At 64.6% G+C, this 20,608-nt stretch overlaps 1 protein-coding gene and 1 pseudogene across 2 annotated transcripts; both read right to left on the reverse strand.

Moving 5' to 3' along the window:
- Nucleotides 1–319: 319 nt before the first annotated feature.
- Nucleotides 320–16,805, reverse strand: SRRT (serrate, RNA effector molecule). 2 transcript variants are annotated; one of them, XM_050933263.1, is made up of 20 exons: nucleotides 16,695–16,805; nucleotides 15,693–15,815; nucleotides 14,860–14,988; nucleotides 11,408–11,557; nucleotides 11,135–11,323; nucleotides 7,692–7,861; nucleotides 7,153–7,322; nucleotides 6,826–6,927; nucleotides 6,627–6,735; nucleotides 5,992–6,158; nucleotides 5,854–5,915; nucleotides 5,695–5,773; nucleotides 4,566–4,757; nucleotides 4,135–4,305; nucleotides 3,003–3,156; nucleotides 1,832–2,025; nucleotides 1,585–1,741; nucleotides 1,086–1,175; nucleotides 692–788; nucleotides 320–582 (listed from the first exon to the last, which is right to left on the reverse strand). In XM_050933263.1, the coding sequence occupies exons 2-20, from the start codon at nucleotides 15,809–15,811 to the stop codon at nucleotides 507–509; spliced, it is 2,577 nt and encodes an 858-aa protein (XP_050789220.1). In that variant the 5' UTR covers nucleotides 15,812–15,815; nucleotides 16,695–16,805; the 3' UTR covers nucleotides 320–506. The 2 variants fall into 2 exon arrangements, with proteins under 2 accessions (XP_050789220.1, XP_050789219.1); XM_050933262.1 differs by having other exon boundaries at nucleotides 11,135–11,326.
- A 1,081-nt stretch (nucleotides 16,806–17,886) lies between these two features.
- Nucleotides 17,887–19,678, reverse strand: LOC127039596 (stress-associated endoplasmic reticulum protein 1-like; annotated as a pseudogene).
- Nucleotides 19,679–20,608: the final 930 nt, after the last annotated feature.

The raw sequence follows: 20,608 nt of genomic DNA on the forward strand, positions 1-20,608 counted from the left end.
CCAGTAGATGGCGCGGCTGTGCACGCGACCTAGCGCCTTGACTGTGTAGGACCCACAAAAATGGCTGCCTACTGGAAACAGGCAGGCGGGGAACTGAGGAGGGCTAAACTGCCAAGCCCCCAGTTGCTGTGCAGCTGTGGGAAAGGGAAGCTGAGTCGAGGTAGCAAGATGATGCTGTTCACTCTGGTCCCTAATGATGGCGGATTTGAAGTGTCAGGGCACATAGGGAATTTGAGGTATAAATCCACCCCCCCATACAGAACAAAGCTCCCCTCGACCTGCCCATGTCCCCGTTGCTAGGTGACGCACGGTACCGAGCTGGCATTTCCATCCAGGTATTTATTGAAATTGCGTAGGGACGGACAAGGTGAAATGTACAAACAGTCGACCGTGGGGTGAGGTGGGGAATTCAGTGGCGGAGACTCGTATAAAAAAGCCGGGGGGGTGAGAGGAGCAGTCTGGGGGGAACAAGACAGGGCTTAAAACGAGGGGCGGGGCCGTTTCACTCAGAAGAAATCCACATCTTCGGGGGCGTCCAGGTCTCTGTACTCGACGATCGCGCGGGGGTCGCCCCGGACCATCCTGGGGGGGGGAAGAGACGGAGTGGGTGAGAGCCACGGGCCCGTTCTGCCCCATAGCCCCCACCCCCCAGACACGCCTCTCTCCGACGAGTTCACCGGCCCCCACCTACCTATTGCGCGGTTTGTTGAGGTAGCCGCCCTGGCCCCGGAAGGTGTCGTAGTTACCGCGGCCGGCGGCGTAGGGGGCGTGAGGGTAGGGGGGGCCGCCTGCGGGAGGGACAGACGGACACGCGTCAGCAGAGAAAACTTCTTATCCAGGGACCCCTCGCCCGGCGCTGAGATGCAGCCACCTCTGGGGTGGGGTGGCCGGTTACCCAGGGACCCCTCGCCCGGCGCTGAGATGCAGCCACCTCTGGGGCGGGGCGGCCGGTTACCCAGGGACCCCTCGCCCGGCGCTGAGAGGCAGCCACCTCTGGGGCGGGGAACCCCTTGCCCAACACCCAATCCCCACCCCGCTCCCAGCAGCAAGGGGCATCCCCTACGGCACCCTGCATCCCAACTTACCACCGTATCCCATAATAGGCGGGCGGGGCTGTCCGTACGGCATCAGCCCCTGGGGTGTCTGGTGCGGGTAGGGCAGCCCAGGGGTGAGGCCTGGAAAGAGGGGAAGAAAGGAAGAGCAGAGGTGTAAGACAGTGGGGTCCAAGCCCCCACTCCTCTCCCAGAGCCGGGGAGAGAACCCAGGAGTCCTGGCTCCCAGCCCCCCTGCTCTGACCCACCAGCCCCTACTCCCCTCCCAGAGCCAGGGAGAGAACCCAGGAGTCCTGGCTCCCAGACCCCCTGCTCTGACCCACCAGCCCCCACTCCCCTCCCAGAGCCAGGGAGAGAACTCAGGAGTCCTGGCCCCCAGCCCCCCCTTCCTTTCTCTCACTACCTCCCCCTGGGGGTGGGAGAGGAGAGCGCAGATCCCTGCCCCACACAGCAAAGACCAGGGATCCTGTGTGAACCCCAGGGGCACGACACCGCCCCCCCCTCCACTGTCTCCCTGGGGGGCGCCACGTACCCTGCCCGGGCCCGGGGGGCTGGTTGGGTTTGATCTCGGGCAGCGCCGGGCGCTTGGCGTCCATGAGGAAGCTGTTGAAGAACGACACCTCCTTCTTCACCTCCTCGATCTTCTCGGCGTGCTTGTTGAAGATGTGTTTGCGCACGAACTCGGGGCCCTGCCGGGGGGAGGGGGAATGAAACAGGGGTGAGTTGGGGAAACCGAGGCAGGGGAGCCCCTCACCCCCCCCCGGAATCGTCCCAGGCACCTTGAATTTCTTGCCGCTGAGCGGACACAGCCACTTGTCCTTGCCCAGCTCCTGGGTGTTGGCCGTGACGAACTTCTCCACCTCCTGCTCGGGGTCCTTCTTGCCCATCTTCTGCGCCTCCTCGTCCGACAGCGACTCCCGCACGGTGGAGAGCGGGGCCAGCTTCTCCTCGAAGGTCTTCTGCCACTCGGCCACTGCGGGGCGGGGAACCCAGGAGTCCTGAGCGCCAGCCCCCGCTGCTCTAACCGCTAGCCTCTGCTGCCCTCCCAGAGCCGGGGAGAACCCAGGAGTCCTGAGCGCCAGCCCCCCATTCTAACCGCTAGCCCCCGCTGCCCTCCGAGAGCCAGGGAGAACCCAGGAGTCCTGAGCGCCAGCCCCCCCTTCTCTAACCGCTAGCCCCCGCTGCCCTCCCAGAGCCGGGGAGAACCCAGGAGTCCTGGCTCTCAGCCCCCCTGCTCTAACCCACCAGCCCCCGCTGCCCTCCCAGAGCCGGGGAGAACCCAGGAGTCCTGAGCGCCAGTCCCCCATTCTAACCGCTAGCCCCCGCTGCCCTCCGAGAGCCAGGGAGAACCCAGGAGTCCTGAGCGCCAGCCCCCCCTTCTCTAACCGCTAGCCCCCGCTGCCCTCCCAGAGCCGGGGAGAACCCAGGAGTCCTGAGCGGCAGCCCCCCCTTCTCTAATCACGAGCCCCCGCTGCCCTCACAGAGCCGGGGAGAACCCAGGAGTCCTGAGCGCCAGCCCCCCATTCTAACCACTAGCCCCCGCTGCCCTCCCAGAGCCGGGGAGAACCCAGGAGTCCTGAGCACCAGCCCCCCATTCTAACCGCTAGCCCCTGCTGCCCTCCCAGAGCCGGGGAGAACCCAGGAGTCCTGAGCGCCAGCCCCCCATTCTAACCGCTAGCCCCCGCTGCCCTCCCAGAGCCGGGGAGAACCCAGGAGTCCTGGCTCCCAGCCCCCACTGCTCTCACCCACCAGCCCCCACTCCCCTCCCAGAGCCGTGGAGAGAACCCAGGAGTCCTGGCTTCCAGCCCCCCTGCTCTGACCCCCCAGCCCCCACTCCCCTCTCAGAGCCAGGGAGAGAACCCAGGAGTCCTGGCTCCCAGCCCCCCTGCTCTGAGCCACCAGCCCCGCCCCCGTCCCGGTGTGGGGGAGAACCCAGGCGTCCGGCGGTACCTTCCCCATGGCTGACGCGGTTGGGGGGCATGGGCCCGCGCACGTGGATGATCCCGCAGCGGTTCGGCATCTCGTCCTCGTTGAGATACTCGGAGGTGTTGTAATAATCCACCGAGTGCACGATCCGCAGGTAGAGCAGCAGCTTGTCCAGCACCTGGGGGCACAGGGGGGTCAGGTCCGGAGCCGGCCCCAGCCCCCTTCCCCGCCCCCCTGAGCCAGCCAGTCCCTGCCCTGGGGCCGGGTGGGAGCCGGCACTCCCTAGAGGGGACAGGCCCCTGCCCCCTTCCCCGCCCCCCTGAGCCAGCCAGTCCCTGCCCTGGGGCCGGGTGGGAGCCGGCGCCCCTAGAGGGGACAGGCCCCTGCCCCCTTCCCCGCCCCCCTGAGCCAGCCAGTCCCTGCCCTGGGGCCAGGGGGAGCCGGCACTCCCTAGAGGGGACAGGCCCCTGCCCCCTTCCCCGCCCCCCTGAGCCAGCCAGTCCCTGCCCTGGGGCCAGGGGGAGCCGGCGCCCCCTAGAGGGGACAGGCCCCTGCCCCATTCCCTGCCCCCCTGAGCCAGCCAGTCCCTGCCCTGGGGCCGGGTGGGAGCCGGCGCCCCCTAGAGGGGACAGGCCCCTGCCCCATTCCCTGCCCCCCTGAGCCAGCCAGTCCCTGCCCTGGGGCCGGGTGGGAGCCGGCGCCCCCTAGAGGGGACAGGCCCCTGCCCCATTCCCCGCCCCCCTGAGCCAGCCAGTCCCTGCACTGGGGCCGGGTGGGAGCCGGCGCCCCCTAGAGGGGACAGGCCCCTGCCCCATTCCCCGCCCCCCTGAGCCAGCCAGTCCCTGCCCTGGGGCCGGGTGGGAGCTGGCGCCCCCTAGAGGGGACAGGCCCCTGCCCCATTCCTGCCCCCCTGAGCCAGCCAGTCCCTGCCCTGGGGCCGGGTGGGAGCTGGCGCCCCCTAGAGGGGACAGGTCCCTGCCCCATTCCTGCCCCCCTGAGCCAGCCAGTCCCTGCCCTGGGGCCGGGGGGAGCCGGCGCCCCCCAGAGGGGACAGGCCCCTGCCCCATTCCCCACCCCCCTGAGCCAGCCAGTCCCTGCCCTGGGGCCGGGTGGGAGCCGGTGCCCCCTAGAGGGGACAGGCCCCTACCGCACTCACCTTGATGAGCTTCTCGTCTCTCTCCACGTTGATCTCGGCCGGGTTCCCCTCCTTGGGGGGCTCGTCGGCCGCCTCCCCGGTCTTGCCCAGCAGCTCCTCCTCCTCGGCGCTCACCTCCTCGATCAGATAGTCCGTGATGTTCTTTAAGATGGGGTTCTGGGAGGGCAGGCTCTGGGGGGCGGGGGGAGACGGGACAGCTGAGCCAATGGGGCACCACCCAGGTGCCCGTGGGGCAGGGGCCCCCCTTTAGCCACCTCCCACGAGCCCCTGGGGCCATCTGGGAAGGGGGGTGGGAAAAGACAGTCCCCGTGGCCATAGATGACGCCCCCAGAATCCTTTGCAGGGTCTCCATGGGAGGCCGCGGTGAGGGGGAATGATGGTGGGAAGCCGTGGGGCAGAGGCGTGACCCCCTCCTCCCCCCAGGGACTGACCGAGACCTGGGGGGCCTCGCGGGGCTCCCCTGCCCCCCACAGCTGGGTGCGGTCGTCCAGGGTGTGGATGAGCTTGGCCGCCAGCTTGATGTCGTTGCGGACGATCTGCTTGTGCTGCGTGATCCCGTTGATGTTGCGGACGCGGCGGGTCAGGTCGCGGTTCACGCCGGGGCTCAGCTCGCACTCCCGCAGCTGGGGGGAGAGACACGGACCGAGCTGAGACGCGGCCACCTCTGGGGACCCCTCGCCTGGTGCTGAGATGCGCCCACCTCTGGGGCAGGGTGGCCGGTTACCCAGGGACCCCTCGCCCGGCGCTGAGATGCGCCCACCTCTGGGGCAGGGTGGCCGGTTACCCAGGGACCCCTCGCCTGGCGCTGAGATGCGCCCACCTCTGGGGTGGGGTGGCCAGTTACCCAGGGACCCCTCGCCCGGCGCTGAGATGCGCCCACCTCTGGGGTGGGGTGGCCAGTTACCCAGGGACCCCTGGCCTGGCGCTGAGATGCGCCCACCTCTGGGGTGGGGTGGCCAGTTACCCTGGGACCCCTCACCCGGCACTGAGATGCGCCCACCTCTGGGGTGGGGTGGCCAGTTACCCAGGGACCCCTGGCCTGGCGCTGAGATGCGCCCACCTCTGGGGCAGGGCGGCCGGTTACCCAGGGACCCCTCACTCAGCGCTGAGATGCGCCCACCTCTGGGGCAGGGCGGCCGGTTACCCAGGGACCCCTCGCCCAGCGCTGAGATGCCCCCACCTCTGGGGCAGGGTGGCCGGTTACCCAGGGACCCCTCACTCAGCGCTGAGATGCGCCCACCTCTGGGGCAGGGCGGCCGGTTACCCAGGGACCCCTGGCCTGGCGCTGAGATGCGCCCATCTCTGGGGCAGGGCGGCTGGTTACTCAGGGACCCCTCACCCGGCGCTGAGATGCGCCCACCTCTGGGGCGGGGCAGCCGGTTACTCAGGGACCCCTGGCCTGGTGCTGAGATGCGCCCACCTCTGGGGCAGGGCGGCCGGTTACCCAGGGACCCCACAGCTTTGGGGCAAGGAATGTTCATGGACAGAGTCCCCCCCCAAATCTCCACTGAGGTGCAGCCCCCGACGCCCCCCACCTGCCCCCCCGGGCCGCGGCCTTACCCGGATGTTCTGCAGGCTCCAGCAGATCTCCTTGATGTTCACGCTGCGGTTGAAAGTCACCCAGCCCCTGCGGAAAAACCTGACGCGGACGCCCGGAGTTAGCGCCCGGGCACAAGGAAACACCCCCCCCAGTGCCCCCCGCCGGCGGATGCCACCTACCTCCTCTCGGGCTGGGGGTCGGACAGCGCCACGCGCATGAAGCCGGGGTACCGTTTGCAGAGCTGGGGGGACAGAGGGGGGTGTTAGGAAGGGGACCGGATCAGTGCCCCCCCCCTCCCGTCGCCCCCCCAGGCTCACCGCCACGATCTCGGCCTGGGAGATGTTGGGGGCGATGTTGCGCATGAAGAGGGAGCAGGTCTTGTGGAGGGGGCGCGGTTTGCACTCCCCGGCCTCCTTCTCCCTGGCCTTCGTCGCCGCCTCCTCCTCTTCCTCCTTCGCCGCCGTCTGCTCCTTGGGCTTCTCCTCTGCGCCCCACGCCACAGAGTTGGGGGGGGTGCCTGTTCCCCATCCCCCCAGAGCCAGCCGGTCCCCGCCCCACAGCCTGTTCCCCGCCCCCCCGAGCCAGCCGGTCCCTGTCCCATAGCCCGTTCCCCGTCCCCCCTCCCCCCCGAGCCAGCCAGTCCCTGCCCCATGGCCCGTTCCCTGAGCCAGCCGGTCCCAGCCCCATGGCCTGTTCCCCGGCCCCCCCCGAGCCAGCCAGTCCCCACCCTGGGGCCAGGTGGGAGCCGGCGCCCCCTAGAGGGGACAGGCCCCTGCCCCATTCCCGCCCCCCGAGCCAGCCAGTCCCTGCCCTGGGGCCGGGTGGGAGCCAGCGCCCCCTAGAGGGGACAGGCCCCTGCCCCATTCCCGCCCCCTCGAGCCAGCTAGTCCCTGCCCTGGGGTGGGGTGGGAGCCGGCGCCCCCTAGAGGGAACAGGCCCCTGCGGCTCTCACCCTCCTTGCCCTCGGCACGGCCGCTCTCGGACTCGCTCTCGGACTCGGACACGCTCCCCTCGTCGTAGCTGTCGTCCCCACTGTGCTGCCGCTTGCGCTTCTGGCTGGCCTGAGAGGGGAAGGGGGCGACCGGTCAGCAGGAAAGGGGGCAGGGCCTGCGAAAGGGGGCGGGGAAGGGGGGCAGCGCTTCAGGATTCACCTTTTTGGCCTCTTTCTCTGCTTCCTCCTCCTTCTCCGGCTTCTCCTCTTCCTCCTCCTCGGACTTCTTGGCTTTCTCCTCCACCGGCTCGTCGCCGTCCGCCTGGGGGAGTGGGGGGCACCCGTCAGAGACCCTGCATCCCCCCAACAAGACGGCCCTCCACCCTGAGGGACCCCGCCTGCCTCCCCTCGTCCCCCCCAAGGTGACAGGATAACGGCTGGCTACCCGGTCCCTTCGGATAGCGCCCATCACCCTGGCGCCTGGGCGAGCGGGCCCGGTGGGGAAACCGAGGCACGGCAGCGCCAGGATGCGTCAGCTCCCCCTGACCTGTTTGCCTTCCTCCTTCTTGTCCTCTTTGTCCGAGCCCTTGCGGTCGGCGTCGGACAGCCGGGCCTCGTCCTTCTTCCCCGCCTCGGCCTTTTCCTGCCTCTCCTCCTCTTCCTCCTGATCCAGGATCTTCAGGTCGTTCTCTGTGCCTCCCTCCATCTTGATAACGGCTGGAGGAGAAGGAAAAAAATGGACGAGGGTCAGTCTGGGGTCCTCGGTGCGGCACGGCCAAGATCTCTGCTCCGCCACGGCCAAGACCCCTGCTCCGCCACAGCCAAGATCTCTGCTCCGCCAAGTTGCTTCCCAATAAGAGAAAAGAAACAGCGGATAAAAGATCTACTACTGCTGCCGCCGGGGGAGGATCTCCCTTCAGCTCCAGCGGTAGGAGGCGCCCGTCTTTGGACTCCAAGGTCAGGCGTTTCCAGCCCTTTCGGCTCCCTACACGGACAAGGTCTTTGGATCCGAACAACGTGGGTTTTGGGGCGCCCCCTCCCTGATACCTTCGAAACCGAAGCCCGCCCGTTCCAGGCCCTGCTTACCGGCGTCCAGCATCTTCACGATCGCGGTGGCCTTGTCGATATCCAGCTGCAAGTTCTCGAACCAGCCGTTGTCCATGAGGTAGAGGAAGACTCGGAGCCGGTTCTGCAGGGCGCCGTGGGCCTCCTGCTTCCTCCTCCCCGCTTCGTCCGGGTGGTACTTGGAGCGAAACCTTCGAGCCGGCAGGGAAGGGCGGCGAGGCGGGTGGGGAAGGGGGGAAAGACAGACGAGGAAAGATCAGAATGGGGCGCGGTGGAGGGAAGACGCTTAGCTCGGGCCTCTAAAAGGAGCTGCATATGCAGGTTGTGTTGGAAAAAATTCGGGGCGGGGAGGACGGGGGGGAAGCCAGGACAAGCCCCCCGCCCCTGGATCTTACTTATTGACGATTCGCGCCAGACACTGGTGAGGAAAAAATGATTTCGCCACATCGGGGTTTGGTTTTTTTTTGTAGCTACGCTCTAAAGTTCGCTACGGGGCAGGTTCGACCCTCTCAGCCAAGTGCCTGGGGGACGCCGTTCGAATCGGATCCTCGCTCGGACTGCGCGGAGCCAAGCGAGCCGAGAGCGGGTCGGGGTGGGCGGATTGAGGGTTCAGATGCCTGGCTTCGCTCCCCAGCTCTGGGAGGGGAGCCGGGAGCCAGGACTCCTGGGTTCTTCCCCCTGCTGTTTAGACGGGAACGGTGTGTGTGTGTGTTTGTTGGGATCAATCAACCATCGCTCTGCGGGGCAGAATGGGGGGGCCAGATCCCATCTGGATGCCTGGGACCTGGACCACTGGGGTTCTGTTGTTCACTCCACTTCTAATCTGTCGCCAATCGCTTCCCCTACCCTTTGGCTAGTTGGAGGACGCGGTCTCTGGGGCAGAGAAGTTAGGGGACATCTGGCTGGACCCTAGCACTCCCCACCCGTAGATTCGGGCTCAACCAGGGGCTCAGATCTCAGTCAGGGGGGAGCCTTAAGGCCGACCGTAACCCCAGAGTTTTACCGGCTTTAGGCGCTTAACTCCCCTGGGTCTCCAGACGTCTGAATTCCTTGAACTAAACCAAGATTCTGGGCTGGAATTTAAGTTTTCGCCCTGATTTTCAAAGAGCAGGGGGGGCAATCGAGACCCCCCCCACCGTTCCCACCTCGGGAGGAGGAGGAAAGGCAGATCCGATTGTTTTGTTTTCTCGTACTGTGTTGGCTGGTTGGTTTTTTTTTGTTTTTTTTTTTTAAAAGAGCTGAGGTCCGATCGAATAAGACAGAACGTGTGTCATACATACACTCAGGATCAACTCCAGCTTTTTCCGACGGGAGCCTGAGAAATTCCTTCGGTGGTTTTTAACCACTGGGCGCTTTATTTTGGCTACGGAGTGGCGGGCACTCGCTCTCTCTCGCCGGGCGGTTTAGTGAAACCGAAAACAAAACAAACGAAAAAAAAATCCCGGGTCGGGTGGGTTTGGTTTTTTCCCCCGCGGCTGGCTGTCTGATTCCTGACCACTGTACATTCAGCTAGGCACTGCATTGTGCTCAGTGCTTGACCCTGGCTATCTAGCTAAAAAAAAAAATCACGGGCGAGAGAGAGGAGCCGGAACAAAAAAAAAAATCAAGAGAGATTTAGATTCTCCAGGCTGACGGCAAAAGTGACTTCTGATTTTGAATTCTCTTGGTTCTGGCACTTGGGAGGAGGGGAGAAAAGGGTCAGTTAACAGTTATCAGCCCCACGCACACACCCCTCCCCAAAAAAAGAAAGAAAGTAAGAGACGCCTGTAGGCTGGGGCCCAAGAACCACACGCAGACAATGCTCCTACGTTCACGGGGGGGGCGTCTGTACACCTGATTTGTCGGCAGGGGAAACTGAGGCATGGTGCATTATGCCCTCGCGCTGGAAGGGATGTGGGGGCTTAGAATGGGGGGGCCGGGAGCCAGGACTCCTGGGTTCTCTCCTCGGCTCTGGGAGGGGAGTGGGGGCTGGTGGGCTAGAGCGGGGGGGAGGTGCTTGGAGCCAGGACTCCTGGGTTCTCTCCCCAGCTCTGGGAAGGGAGTGGGGGCTGGTGGGTTAGAGCAGGGGGCGCTGGGAGCCAGGACTCCTGGGTTCTCTCCCCGGCTCTGGGAAGGGAGTGGGGGCTGGTGGGTTAGAGCAGGGGGGGCTGGGAGCCAGGACTCCTGGGTTCTCTCCCCGGCTCTGGGAGGGGAGTGGGGGCTGGTGGGCTAGAGCAGGGGGGAGGTGCTTGGAGCCAGGACTCCTGGGTTCTCTCCCCGGCTCTGGAAGGGGAGTGGGGGCTGAGAGGTAGTGTTGCCTAGTGGCAAGAAATCAGGATGCCTGGGATCTATACTCGGGTCAGATACGGGGCTGTGGGCAAACCATGTCTCGTTGTGCCTCAGTTTCCCCTCCTGCCCTGTTGCCTATCTGGACTGGACACTTTGGGACAGGGACTGTGGCTTGCTGGTGCCTGGCACAAGGTCCCTCCTCCCCCCCCCCGCCCCAAACTCAGAGGGGCCTTGTCATCCGTCGTTCTCTGATGCGGCCAGCACAATGGGACCCCCAATCTGCTTGCTCTGTGGCTTCTAGCCACAGCTGTCACACGTCCAACAAAGCCTGGCTGTTTTACAGAGGGGGAAACCGAGGCAGGAGGAGCAACTCATCGGAATGGAGAGGGCTAGCTCCTACCCCCCACGTTCTCTCCGCGCTCGCCTGCTCTGGGCCGATCCCAATCAGAACCCCGCCTTGCAAGCCCGCAAGGCCAACGCCAGCTCCGGTGCGTGCACTGAACGCCTGCGGGCTGGGGAGATGGGGGGCCAGAATCAGCTCACGGGGAGCATCCAGGCTGGGGGGACGGGGGGCGTCTCTTTGCTCGAACGAACGAGGCGGTCTGCACGGCACCGGAGGAGCCGGGTGTCGAGGCGTCAAAACTGAGCAAAAAAGGCTTAAAATGACCCCCCCCAAAAAAGCCCTTTTCCGTGGGGAAACCACGGGAGAGATCGGACCCCCCAGACCTCTCGGGAACTGGCGCGGGCCCAGAGCTGGGCTCGGGGGGGGGTATAGCTAAGAAGCTGGTGACAGAAGAGGCAAGGAATGTGGACGCGGGGTCAGCCACAGCCGGCCAGCCTGCGTTGTAAGGCAGGGATCGGAACCACGGGGCCATGGGTGGCAATCCCCCACCCCGGCCCGAGATCAGAACCGCTGGCCTGTGGGCGGCAGCTTTCCCAGCTCCCCTCCGCTGGATCAGAACCGCCCGGCCGACTCCCCCCAACCCCATCCAACCGGATCAGAACGGCAGCACCCGCCCTGCACCACCACCTCCTTGCGGCACTGGATCGGAACTCGCGGCCTGTGAAATCCAACCTCCCTGGCACCGAATCCGGACAGCCTGCCCGCGCCCCAGAACTCCGGCCCTGCTGGGTCCGGCCCGGATCTCACACACACACATGGGGGAAGCCGGGGCCGCACCCTGACGCGGACGTACCACTCCTCGTCCTTGTGCGCCAGGAAGAAATCCTGCATCTGCTGGCGCCGGAAATCCAGCTTGTAGTCGTTGTAACGCTTGACGGCCTCCGTCTCGTCCACCGAGTCGTCCAGGGACAGCAGGAACTCCTTGAAACTCTTCATGACGGGCGGGGCCATGCCCACGTCCACCTCCGCGATGTTGCCCAGTCTGCTTCGGGGCGGGGGCAAGACCGTCAGTGTGCGCAGGGGAAGGGGGAGGCGGGTCGGGAGAAGCAGGAATTGGGGTATTTACCTGGCTTGGATGGGCAGGAGATGGTGCTGCTGCATGACGTGCATATCGGGGTGCGCCCAGGGCTGGGGGGGCCCGTAGGTGGGGCCGGCGGTCGCCCCGCTGTATGGCATCTCATACCCGCTGTGGTAGGGGTCGGTGCTGTGCTCATCCCTGGTGGGGGGGATAGGTGAGAGGTCAAAATCGCTTTGGGCGAGGCTGGGGTCTGCTAGAAAGCCCCGGGGGGTAACCAGTCAGTTCGTTTATCAGGTGAGATCATGATTAACTAACGCATCACGTGTAAGCATCACAGGTTGGCTACAGTTAAGTTGCAGGATGACAGACGATTGGTAATTGGAAGGGATACAACGGAGGTCGATAAAATTGGGACCGACGCGGAGAACGCAAACAAGGACGTGTTATTTACGCCTTTTCCTAACGCACAAACTAGGGGTCACCCAATGAAATGAAGAGGCAGCGGGTTGGAAACAAACCAAAGGATGTATTTCTTCACGCAACGCACCATCAACCTGGGGAACTTCTCGCCAGAGGACGCCACGAAGGCCAAGACCATAACACGGTTCCAACAAAGAACTAGAGAAGTTCACGGAGGACAGGTCCGTCAGTGGCTACTAGCCAGGCTGGGCAGGGAGGGTGTCCCTGGCCTCTGTTTGCCAGGAGCTGGGAATGGACGACAGGGGATGGGTCACTGGATGCTCCCCTGTTCATCTGGGGCACCTGGCATTGGCTACTGGGCTAGATGGACCTCTGGTCTGGCCGAGTCCGGCCGTGCTTATGCTGGATAATTATCTATTAGATATCTAAGTAAACAGGGCTGAAACGCAAGGCCTGTCAGATTTTAGCTTAGTCGTCCTAGAGTTAAGATATACTTGACATAAATCAGTGGTTCTCAACCAGGGGTAGGCATTCCCCCGGGGGGTACACAGAGGCCTTCCAGGGGGTACATCCACAGGGGTCGGCAACCAGTGGCATGTGTGCCAAAGGCGGCCCGGGGGCTGATTTTTAGGTGCTTGCTTCTACCAGCCAGAGTCCTGGCCACCAGCTCCGCTCAGCCTGCATGGACGGAACCCGGGCTGACAGGGGGCTGAGCGGGGCCGGGACCGCGGCGGGCAGGGGCTGGCGGGCGCAACCCCAGACTGGCAGGGGGCTGAGCGGGGCCGGCGGCCGGGACCGTGGCTGGCAGGGGCTAAGCGGTCTGGGGTTCCGTCTGCCGCCTGCTCTGCCGGTCTGGCACGTGAAACCTTTTACTGCCACGCAAACCCCATAAATTAACCCAGATTTGGCACACCCCTTCTCAAAGGTCGCCGACCCCCTGCTTTCGATATTTGCCTAGTTTAAGACACACGCCAGAAAAAGCCCCAGCGAAGCCAGTACAAACTAAAATTTCCTACAGACGGTGACTTGTTGATACGGCTCCACAGACTACACACTGAACAGAAGTCCAGTATTTATATTCCAATTGATTTATTTTATAATTATATGGTGGTAACGAGAAAATCAGCCGTTTTTCGGTATTAGTGTGGCTGGGACACTTGTATTTTGATGTTTGATTTTGCAAGCGCATTATTTTTAAAGTGAGGTGTAACTTGGGGGTACACGAGAGAAATCAGACTCCTGAAAGGGGGCTGGCAGTCTGGGAAGGTCGCAAGCCACCAATATAAGTGATCAACGAATGACCCAGGACTACAAGGAAAATGTGTACTGGGAAAACCTGACCGTAAGGTTGATTTTGGATTACAAGATACCCGGTAGTCACCTTTTAACGCCTGCCCTAACTGACGTGCGTGAATACCAGTGAGACTTAAAAACTATAAACCTATGAAAAAGGGGGCACCCCAATATTCTTGGGGGATAACACAATGAAGGAAAAAACATCACCGCTTCGAACGTGAATCCTTGCAGAGAAGGAGGAGGGTGACGGAGGGGAGATGGGATGCATCAGGGGGGAGACGGGATGCATCAGGCGAGGTATTTCCAGCAAAGATAAGGAGGCGTTAGCACCGTTATACAAGGCACTGGTGAGACCTCGTCTGGAATCCTGCGTACAGTTCTGGTCTCCCGTGTTTTAAGAAAGATGAATTCAAACTGGAACAGGTACAGAGAAGGGCTGCTAGGATGATATATGAGGAATGGAAAACCTGTCTTACGAAAGGAGACTCAAAGAGCTCGGCTCGTTTAGCCGAACCGAGAAAAGGCTGAGGGGGAGATATGATTGTTCTCAATAAATAGATCAGAGGAATAAATATCAGGGAGGGAGAGGAGTTATTTAAGCTTAACACCAATGTGGACACAAGAACAAAATGGGTATAAACTGGACACTAGGAAGTTTAGACTTGAAATTAGACGAAGGTCTCTAACCATTAGAGGAGTCAAGTTCTGGAACAGCCTTCCAAGAGGAGTAGTGGGGGCAAAAGACACATCTGGCTTCCAGACTAAGCTTGATAAGTTTATGGAGGGAATACTATGATGGGATAGCCTAATTTTGGCAATTAATTGATCTTTGATTACCAGTAGGTAAATACGCCCAATGGTCTGTGATGGGATGTTGGATGGGATGGGATCTGAGTTACTACAGAGAATTCTTTCCTGGGTGCTGGCTGGTGAGTCTTGCCCACATGCTCAGGGTTTAGCCGATTGCCCTATTTGGGGGCGGGAAGGAATTTTCCTCCAGGGCAGATTGGCAGAGGCCCTGGAGGTTTTTCGCCTTCCTCTGCAGCGTGGGGCACGGGTCACTGGCTGGACGATTCTCTGCACCTTGAGGTCTTTAAACCATGATTTGAGGACTTCAATAGCTCACACATAGGTTAGGAGTTTGTTACAGGAGTGGGTGGATGAGATTCTGTGGCCTGTGTTGTGCAGGGGGTCAGACTAGATGATCATAATGGTCCCTTCTGACCTTCAACTCTATGAGTCTGACTCGTTTAGGCTCACAAACTGAACGGGGGCTGCTTGCTTTCTAGAAATACGTTACAGCAGGCGAAGAGCCATTGGGGCTTGGGTTGGGGGGGGCTGGACCTGGCAGCGCTGAGGGTGCCTTTATGTTCCCAATGCTCATGCTTCAGGGCCCTGGCCAGCCAGCGCCCGAGGTCAGGAAGGGTTTTTTTTAAAAAATAAAGCCTCAATGTATTCAGGGAGGTTATTTTTAAATTTCCTCCTTCAGAAGCATCCGGGATTTCCTTGTTCCTTCTCTTGGGTACTGGGCTGGCTGGTTCCTGCTCACAGGCTCCGGGTGTAACGGACCTTGGGGAGGGTTTCACCTTCCTCTGCAGCATGGGGCACAGGACCCTTGGCAAGATTACCTGGGTCTCTCTCCTTTAACAGTCTCCCTCGGGCACCTCGCCCCACCTACTCTCCACCTGGGGTGCAGAGCAGTCGAGCTTCCTTTGGCCCCACTCCAGCCGGGCCCGTGCGCCCCACAGGTCAGACCCACCTCGGCCTCCATGGGGCTCACTCACCAGTCCCGGCGCATGCGCTTCTGGGGCGGGCTGAGCTCGTGCCGGGGGGGCGAGAAACGCTCCCGGCGGTTGCGGTCGTAGTCCCGGTACTCGCCCCGGCTCCGGCGCTCCCGGCCGCGGTCCCATTCCCTGTGGGGGGGGGGGAGACAGACTGATCACACCCTGATGTATCCCTCCGCCAAGGGGACAACTACACCCCCTTACCCTCCCCCAGATACACATCTCTGCTGGGGGGGGCAGCCGCACCCCCTTCCCCCCGATACACATCTCTGCTGGGGGGGCAGCCGCACCCCCTTCCCCCTCCCCCCGATACACATCTCTGCCGGGGGGGGCAGCCGCACCCCCTTCCCCCTCACCCCGATACACATCTCTGCCGGGGGGGGCAGCCGCACCCCCTTCCCCCTCCCCCCGCTACACATCTCTGCCGGGGGGGGCAGCCGCACCCCCTTCCCCCTCCCCCCGCTACACATCTCTGCCGGGGGGGGCAGCCGCACCCCCTTCCCCCTCCCCCCGCTACACATCTCTGCCGGGGGGGGCAGCCGCACCCCCTTCCCCCTCCCCCCGCTACACATCTCTGCCGGGGGGGGCAGCCGCACCCCCTTCCCCCTCCCCCCGATACACATCTCTGCCGGGGGGGGCAGCCGCACCCCCTTCCCCCTCCCCCCGATACACATCTCTGTGGGGGGGAGCCACACCCCCTCCCCCCTCCCCCCGATACACATCTCTGCCGGGGGGGGGCAGCCGCACCCCCTTCCCCCCCCGATACACATCTCTGCCGGGGGGGGCAGCCGCACCCCCTCCCCCCGACAGACCCCCCCCGCCCCCGCCCCCACCTGTCGCTCCAGTCGTCGCGACGCCGCTCGTCGCGCTCCCGGGACCGCTCGTAGTCGCTGCGCTCGCGCCGGAACTTGTCGCGCCGCCGCCGGTCGTACTCGTCATCGCTGTCCGCCATGGGGCTGGGGGGGGAGACCCTCGCGTGACCCCGGGCCCGGCCCCGCCCCCGTTCCGCCCCCAGCCCGGCCCCGCCCCCGTTCTGCCCCCCGGCCCCGCCCCCCAGCCCGCCCCCCATTCCGCCCCCCAGTCCCCGGCCCCGCCCCCAGCCCGGCCCCGCCCCGTGGCCCCAAACCCAGCCCGGCCCCACCCCCAGCCCGGCCTTGTCCCCCCCGTTCCGCCCCCCGGCCCGGCCCCGCCCCCGTTCTGCCCCCAGCTCGGCCCCGCCCCCCCAGCCCCGCCCCGCCCCTGGCCCCGCCCCCAGTCCGGCCCCGCCCCCGCCCCTTGGCCCCGCCCCCCACCCCAGCATCATCTCCCCCAGCCCGGCCCCGCCCCCGTTCCGCCCCCAGCCCGCCCCCCCGGCCCAGCCCCGCTCCTGGCCCCGCCCCCATCCCCGCCCCCTACCCCAGCATCATCTCCCCCAGCCCGGCCCCGCCCCCGTTCCGCCCCGCCCCCGTTCCGCCCCCCAGCCCGGCCCCGCCCCCCGCTCCACCCCCTGGCCCCGCCCCCCAGCCCAGCATCGTCCCCCCGTTCCGCCCCCACTCAGCCCCGCCAACCCCGTTCCGGTCCCTGGCCCCGCCCCCCACTCAGCCCCGCCCCCCCGTGCCGGCCCCTGGCCCCGCCCCCCACTCAGCCCCGCCCCCCGTGCCGGCCCCTGGCCCCGCCCCCCACTCAGCCCCGCCCCCCGTGCCGGCCCCTGGCCCCGCCCCCCACTCAGCCCCGCCCCCCGTGCCGGCCCCTGGCCCCGCCCCCCACTCAGCCCCGCTCGCCCCCTTCCGCCCCCTGGCCCCGCCCCCAGCTCCCCACTCACCCCCGGACCCTTCCCCCCGCCCCGCGTGTCTCACTCTCACTCTCGGCCCCGCGCTGCCGCCGCCTCCGGCTCCGGCTCCTTCTCCCGCACGCACAGGCCCGGCCGGGTCCCCGGATGCAGAAGACGGAAGCGGAAGCGGCGCCGGAAGCGGAAATAAGGGGGCGGCACCGGAAGCGGCGGCGCCGTCGCGACTCTATGGTGCGGCCCCGGCGCTCTCTGGGAAGGAACCGCCCTCGATGGCGCCTGATTGGGGAAGCGGCGGGGCGGGGCGAACTCTATGGTGTGGGGAGGGGACACGCGCGCTAGGAATTCGCGACTCTATGGTAAAGGAGGTGGCTCGGGAGACGCTCTAGCCTGCGACTGTAGCCCCTCTATGGTGCGGGAGGGATAGACGCTCTAGGTCGGGAGAACTCTATGGTCCTGGCGGAAGGGACGCGCTAGAATGTCTGACACTTTATGGTACAGGCGAGCGACGCTCTAGGACAAGACGCCAACTCTATGTTCCGAGCAAGCAACCGATTCTCTGATATGCGAAGGGGCGTGTGGACGTTCTAGGGCGGTGGGACTCTATGGTGCTGGGCAGGAGCGCCGCTCTAAACCACAGCCCAACTCTATGGTGCAAGCGGAGCCGCTCTAGCCCATCCTCACTCTATGGCGCATAAGGGGACACTCTAGGGAGGGAAAACTCTATGATGGCAAAGCCCCTCCCCCCCCGGACTCCTGGGTTCTCTCCTGGCTCTGGGAGGGGTGTGGGGGCTGGTGGGTTAGAGCAGGGGGGCTGGGAACCAGGACTCCTGGGTTCTCTCTCTGGCTCTGGGAGGGGAGTGGGGGCTGGTGGGTTAGAGCAGGGGGGCTGGGAGCCAGAACTCCTGGGTTCTCTCTCCGGCTCTGGGAGGGGAGTGGGGGCTGGTGGTTAGAGCAGGGGGGCTGGGAGCCAGGACTCCTGGGTTCTCTCCCCGGCTCTGGGAAGGGAGTGGGGGCTGGTGGGTTAGAGCAGGGGGGCTGGGAGCCAGGACTCCTGGGTTCTCTCCCCGGCTCTGGGAGGGGAGTGGGGACTGGTGGTCAGAGCAGGGGGGCTGGGAGCCAGGACTCCTGGGTTCTCTCCCAGCACTGGGAGGGGAGTGGGGGCTGGTGGGTCTGAGCAGGGGGGGGGCTGGGTTTTATCCTTGTGCTCAGTGACCCCCCCCATCTTCCTGGCCCCTGGGGGACAAAGAACCCGGCGGCTGTTTTATTAAAAATTCCAACATTTAATGTATTTCCAGCAAACAATCAGACACTGCGAAACCCGAGGGTGGGAATCACAGATTTTAAGGGAAAATCCTCCCCCCACACACCATGACCAAACTCCAGGCTGCCTTCACAGGACCTCCGGGGGACACCCCACATTGCGGGGGGGGAGACGAAAGGGGAGCCACCCTCTTCCCCCCGGGACTGGAAACATACAAGGAGGCAAAAAGAAAGGGGGCAGCATTGGCAGGCGGACGCGGGGGGGGGGGTTAGGGAGCACGGCAGCAACACATCACAGAGGGTCACTGGAGGTCCAGGAGGTATCCCAGAATTCCCTGAGAAGAGGAGCAGGAGGGAGAGCGGCGTTTCCCATCATCCTCCGAGGCGGATGCTCTGGATTATCTGGAAGATAGCTGGGGAGATAGAGGGCAGAGTGAGGCTGGGGGTGGTGTGGGGGCTCTCAGGGGCACAGCTTGGGGTAATGGGCGGGGCTTATCTGGCTCCACCCCTTCCCAAGGCCTGTTGGGTTGTGCACCTACTGCAGGGACGGGCAGGAAGATCCAGAGGAACCTCAGGGAGCTGAACCCTTAATTCAGGGCCGGCCTCTCTGGTCCCATTAGTAGGTTCCAGAGTCAACACATTTGCACGGAGCATCCACCTGTCTCTAGCTCCCAACAGGAAATTTCGGGACTAAGACGACACACGGGGCTGAAGGGCATCAGGTTCCACATTACTAGGTTCAAGAGTTAACACCGCCATTGCCCTCATTCTTAGGTTCTTGGGTAGGTGCCTCAGATAGGAGGTGCTCCTCCCCCTAGTCCCAATCATTAGGACCCAGGGTAAACAGCCTCTTGGATGCCCACCGTTAGGTCTCAGAGTAAACGCCGTCCAATGGAGCAGGCTGCCGTAATGAGAAAGCAGCCTAACGCTCCCCTGCAGCTCTCCCACCACTAGGCTTCAGGGTTAACGCTCTGACTCCTTCCCAATGGAAGGTGTCAAGAGAACAGGCCCCTAACAGGCAGATCTCTGTCCCTGGCCTCCATCATTAGGATCCAGAGTGAACAGACCATCTCGCCCGACTCACCTGAGCCACAGACCACGAACACGAAGAGGGCCAGCAGCCACGGCCCCACGGCGGCCTTCTCCTCCGGGGGGGCTTTCTGTGTGGGGCGGAGAGAGCATTAGAGATGGGAACTCGCACCCACCCACCCGCTACTGCCGGTGCCCCTCACTCCCGACCTGCAGCCCCCCCGCCCTGCCGGTGCCCCTCACTCCCGACCTGCAGCCCCCCCGCCCTGCTGGTGCCCCTCACTCCCGACCTGCCCCCCCCCCGCCCTGCGGGTGCCCCTCACTCCCGACCTGCAGCCCCCCGCCCTGCGGGTGCCCCTCACTCCCGACCTGCAGCCCCCCCGCCCTGCGGGTGCCCCTCACTCCCGACCTGCAGCCCCCCCGCCCTGCGGGTGCCCCTCACTCCCGACCTGCAGCCCCCCCGCCCTGCGGGTGCCCCTCACTCCCGACCTGCAGCCCCCCCGCCCTGCGGGTGCCCCTCACTCCCGACCTGCAGCCCCCCCCCCCGCCCGTACCGGGGTGCGGTGCAGCCCCCCCCGCTGCGTGATGCTCTTGCTGTGTCTCTCGTTCGCCACCCTCATGCGCTGCACCCCGGACATGATCCCACCGGGCCCCCCCCGGCCCGGAGTGCTCTAGACGCAGCGTCACCAACCGCGCATGCGCCGGGGACGGAGGACGAAAAAAGTCGCGGGCCGCTCCAGTGCGCATGCGCCGCACCAAAAAAAAAAGGGGGGGGCGGAAGTGACGAGCTGGTCCTGGAGCCTACCGGACGTGGCGAAATTTGGACGGTCACGTGACGTCTTGAGGCCGCGCTCCTCCGCCGAGCGGCACTACTGCGCATGTGCGGCACGTCCAGTGTCTTGCCCCGGGGAGTCAGTCACTGATCAGGTGACAGGCAGACGCCATTTTAGAACAGCTCCTCTAATGCGCATGCGCAGACGGTGGAAGCCCCACAGAACGCGGTCATTGGTCCCGCCACCTTCCGGATGTCACGTGACAGGGAACCAGTGAAGCCATTTTGCACTGCAGCCCCCATGGGCGCGGCCATCTTGGTTCCTTTGGCCTCTGCGGCCCCCGTGGGTCACGTGTTCAGGGACTGATGCCAAGATGGGGGAGGCCATCTTGCCTCCCCGTTGTCATGTGATAAAGGGAAAGTAATAGCCCCGCCCCTTGTGAAAAGAAAGTGCAAAGGAACCCAGGAGTCCGAGCTCCTCCCTCCTCCACCAGCCCCCTCCCCTCCCAGAGCCAGGGAGAGAACCCAGGAGTCCTGGCTCCCAGCCCCCCCTGCTCTGACCCACCAGCCCCCACTCCCCTCCCAGAGCTGGGAGAGAACCCAGGAGTCCTGGCTCCCAGCCCCCCTGCTCTAACCACCAGCCCCCACTCCCCTCCCAGAGCCAGGGAGAGAACCCAGGAGTCCTGGCTCCCAGCCCCCCTGCTCTAACCACCAGCCCCCTCCCCTCCCAGAGCCAGGGAGAGAACCCAGGAGTCCTGGCTCCCAGCCCCCCTGCTCTAACCACCAGCCCCCACTCCCCTCCCTGACCCGGGGAGAGAACCCAGGAGTCCTGGCTCCCAGCCCCCCTGCTCTAACCCACCAGCCCCCACTTCCCTCCTAGAGCCGAGGAGAGAACCCAGGAGTCCTGGCTCCCGGCTCCC

The sequence above is a fragment of the Gopherus flavomarginatus genome, chromosome 23 (assembly GCF_025201925.1).
Source record: "Gopherus flavomarginatus isolate rGopFla2 chromosome 23, rGopFla2.mat.asm, whole genome shotgun sequence".
NCBI classification, from domain to species: Eukaryota; Metazoa; Chordata; order Testudines; family Testudinidae; genus Gopherus; species Gopherus flavomarginatus.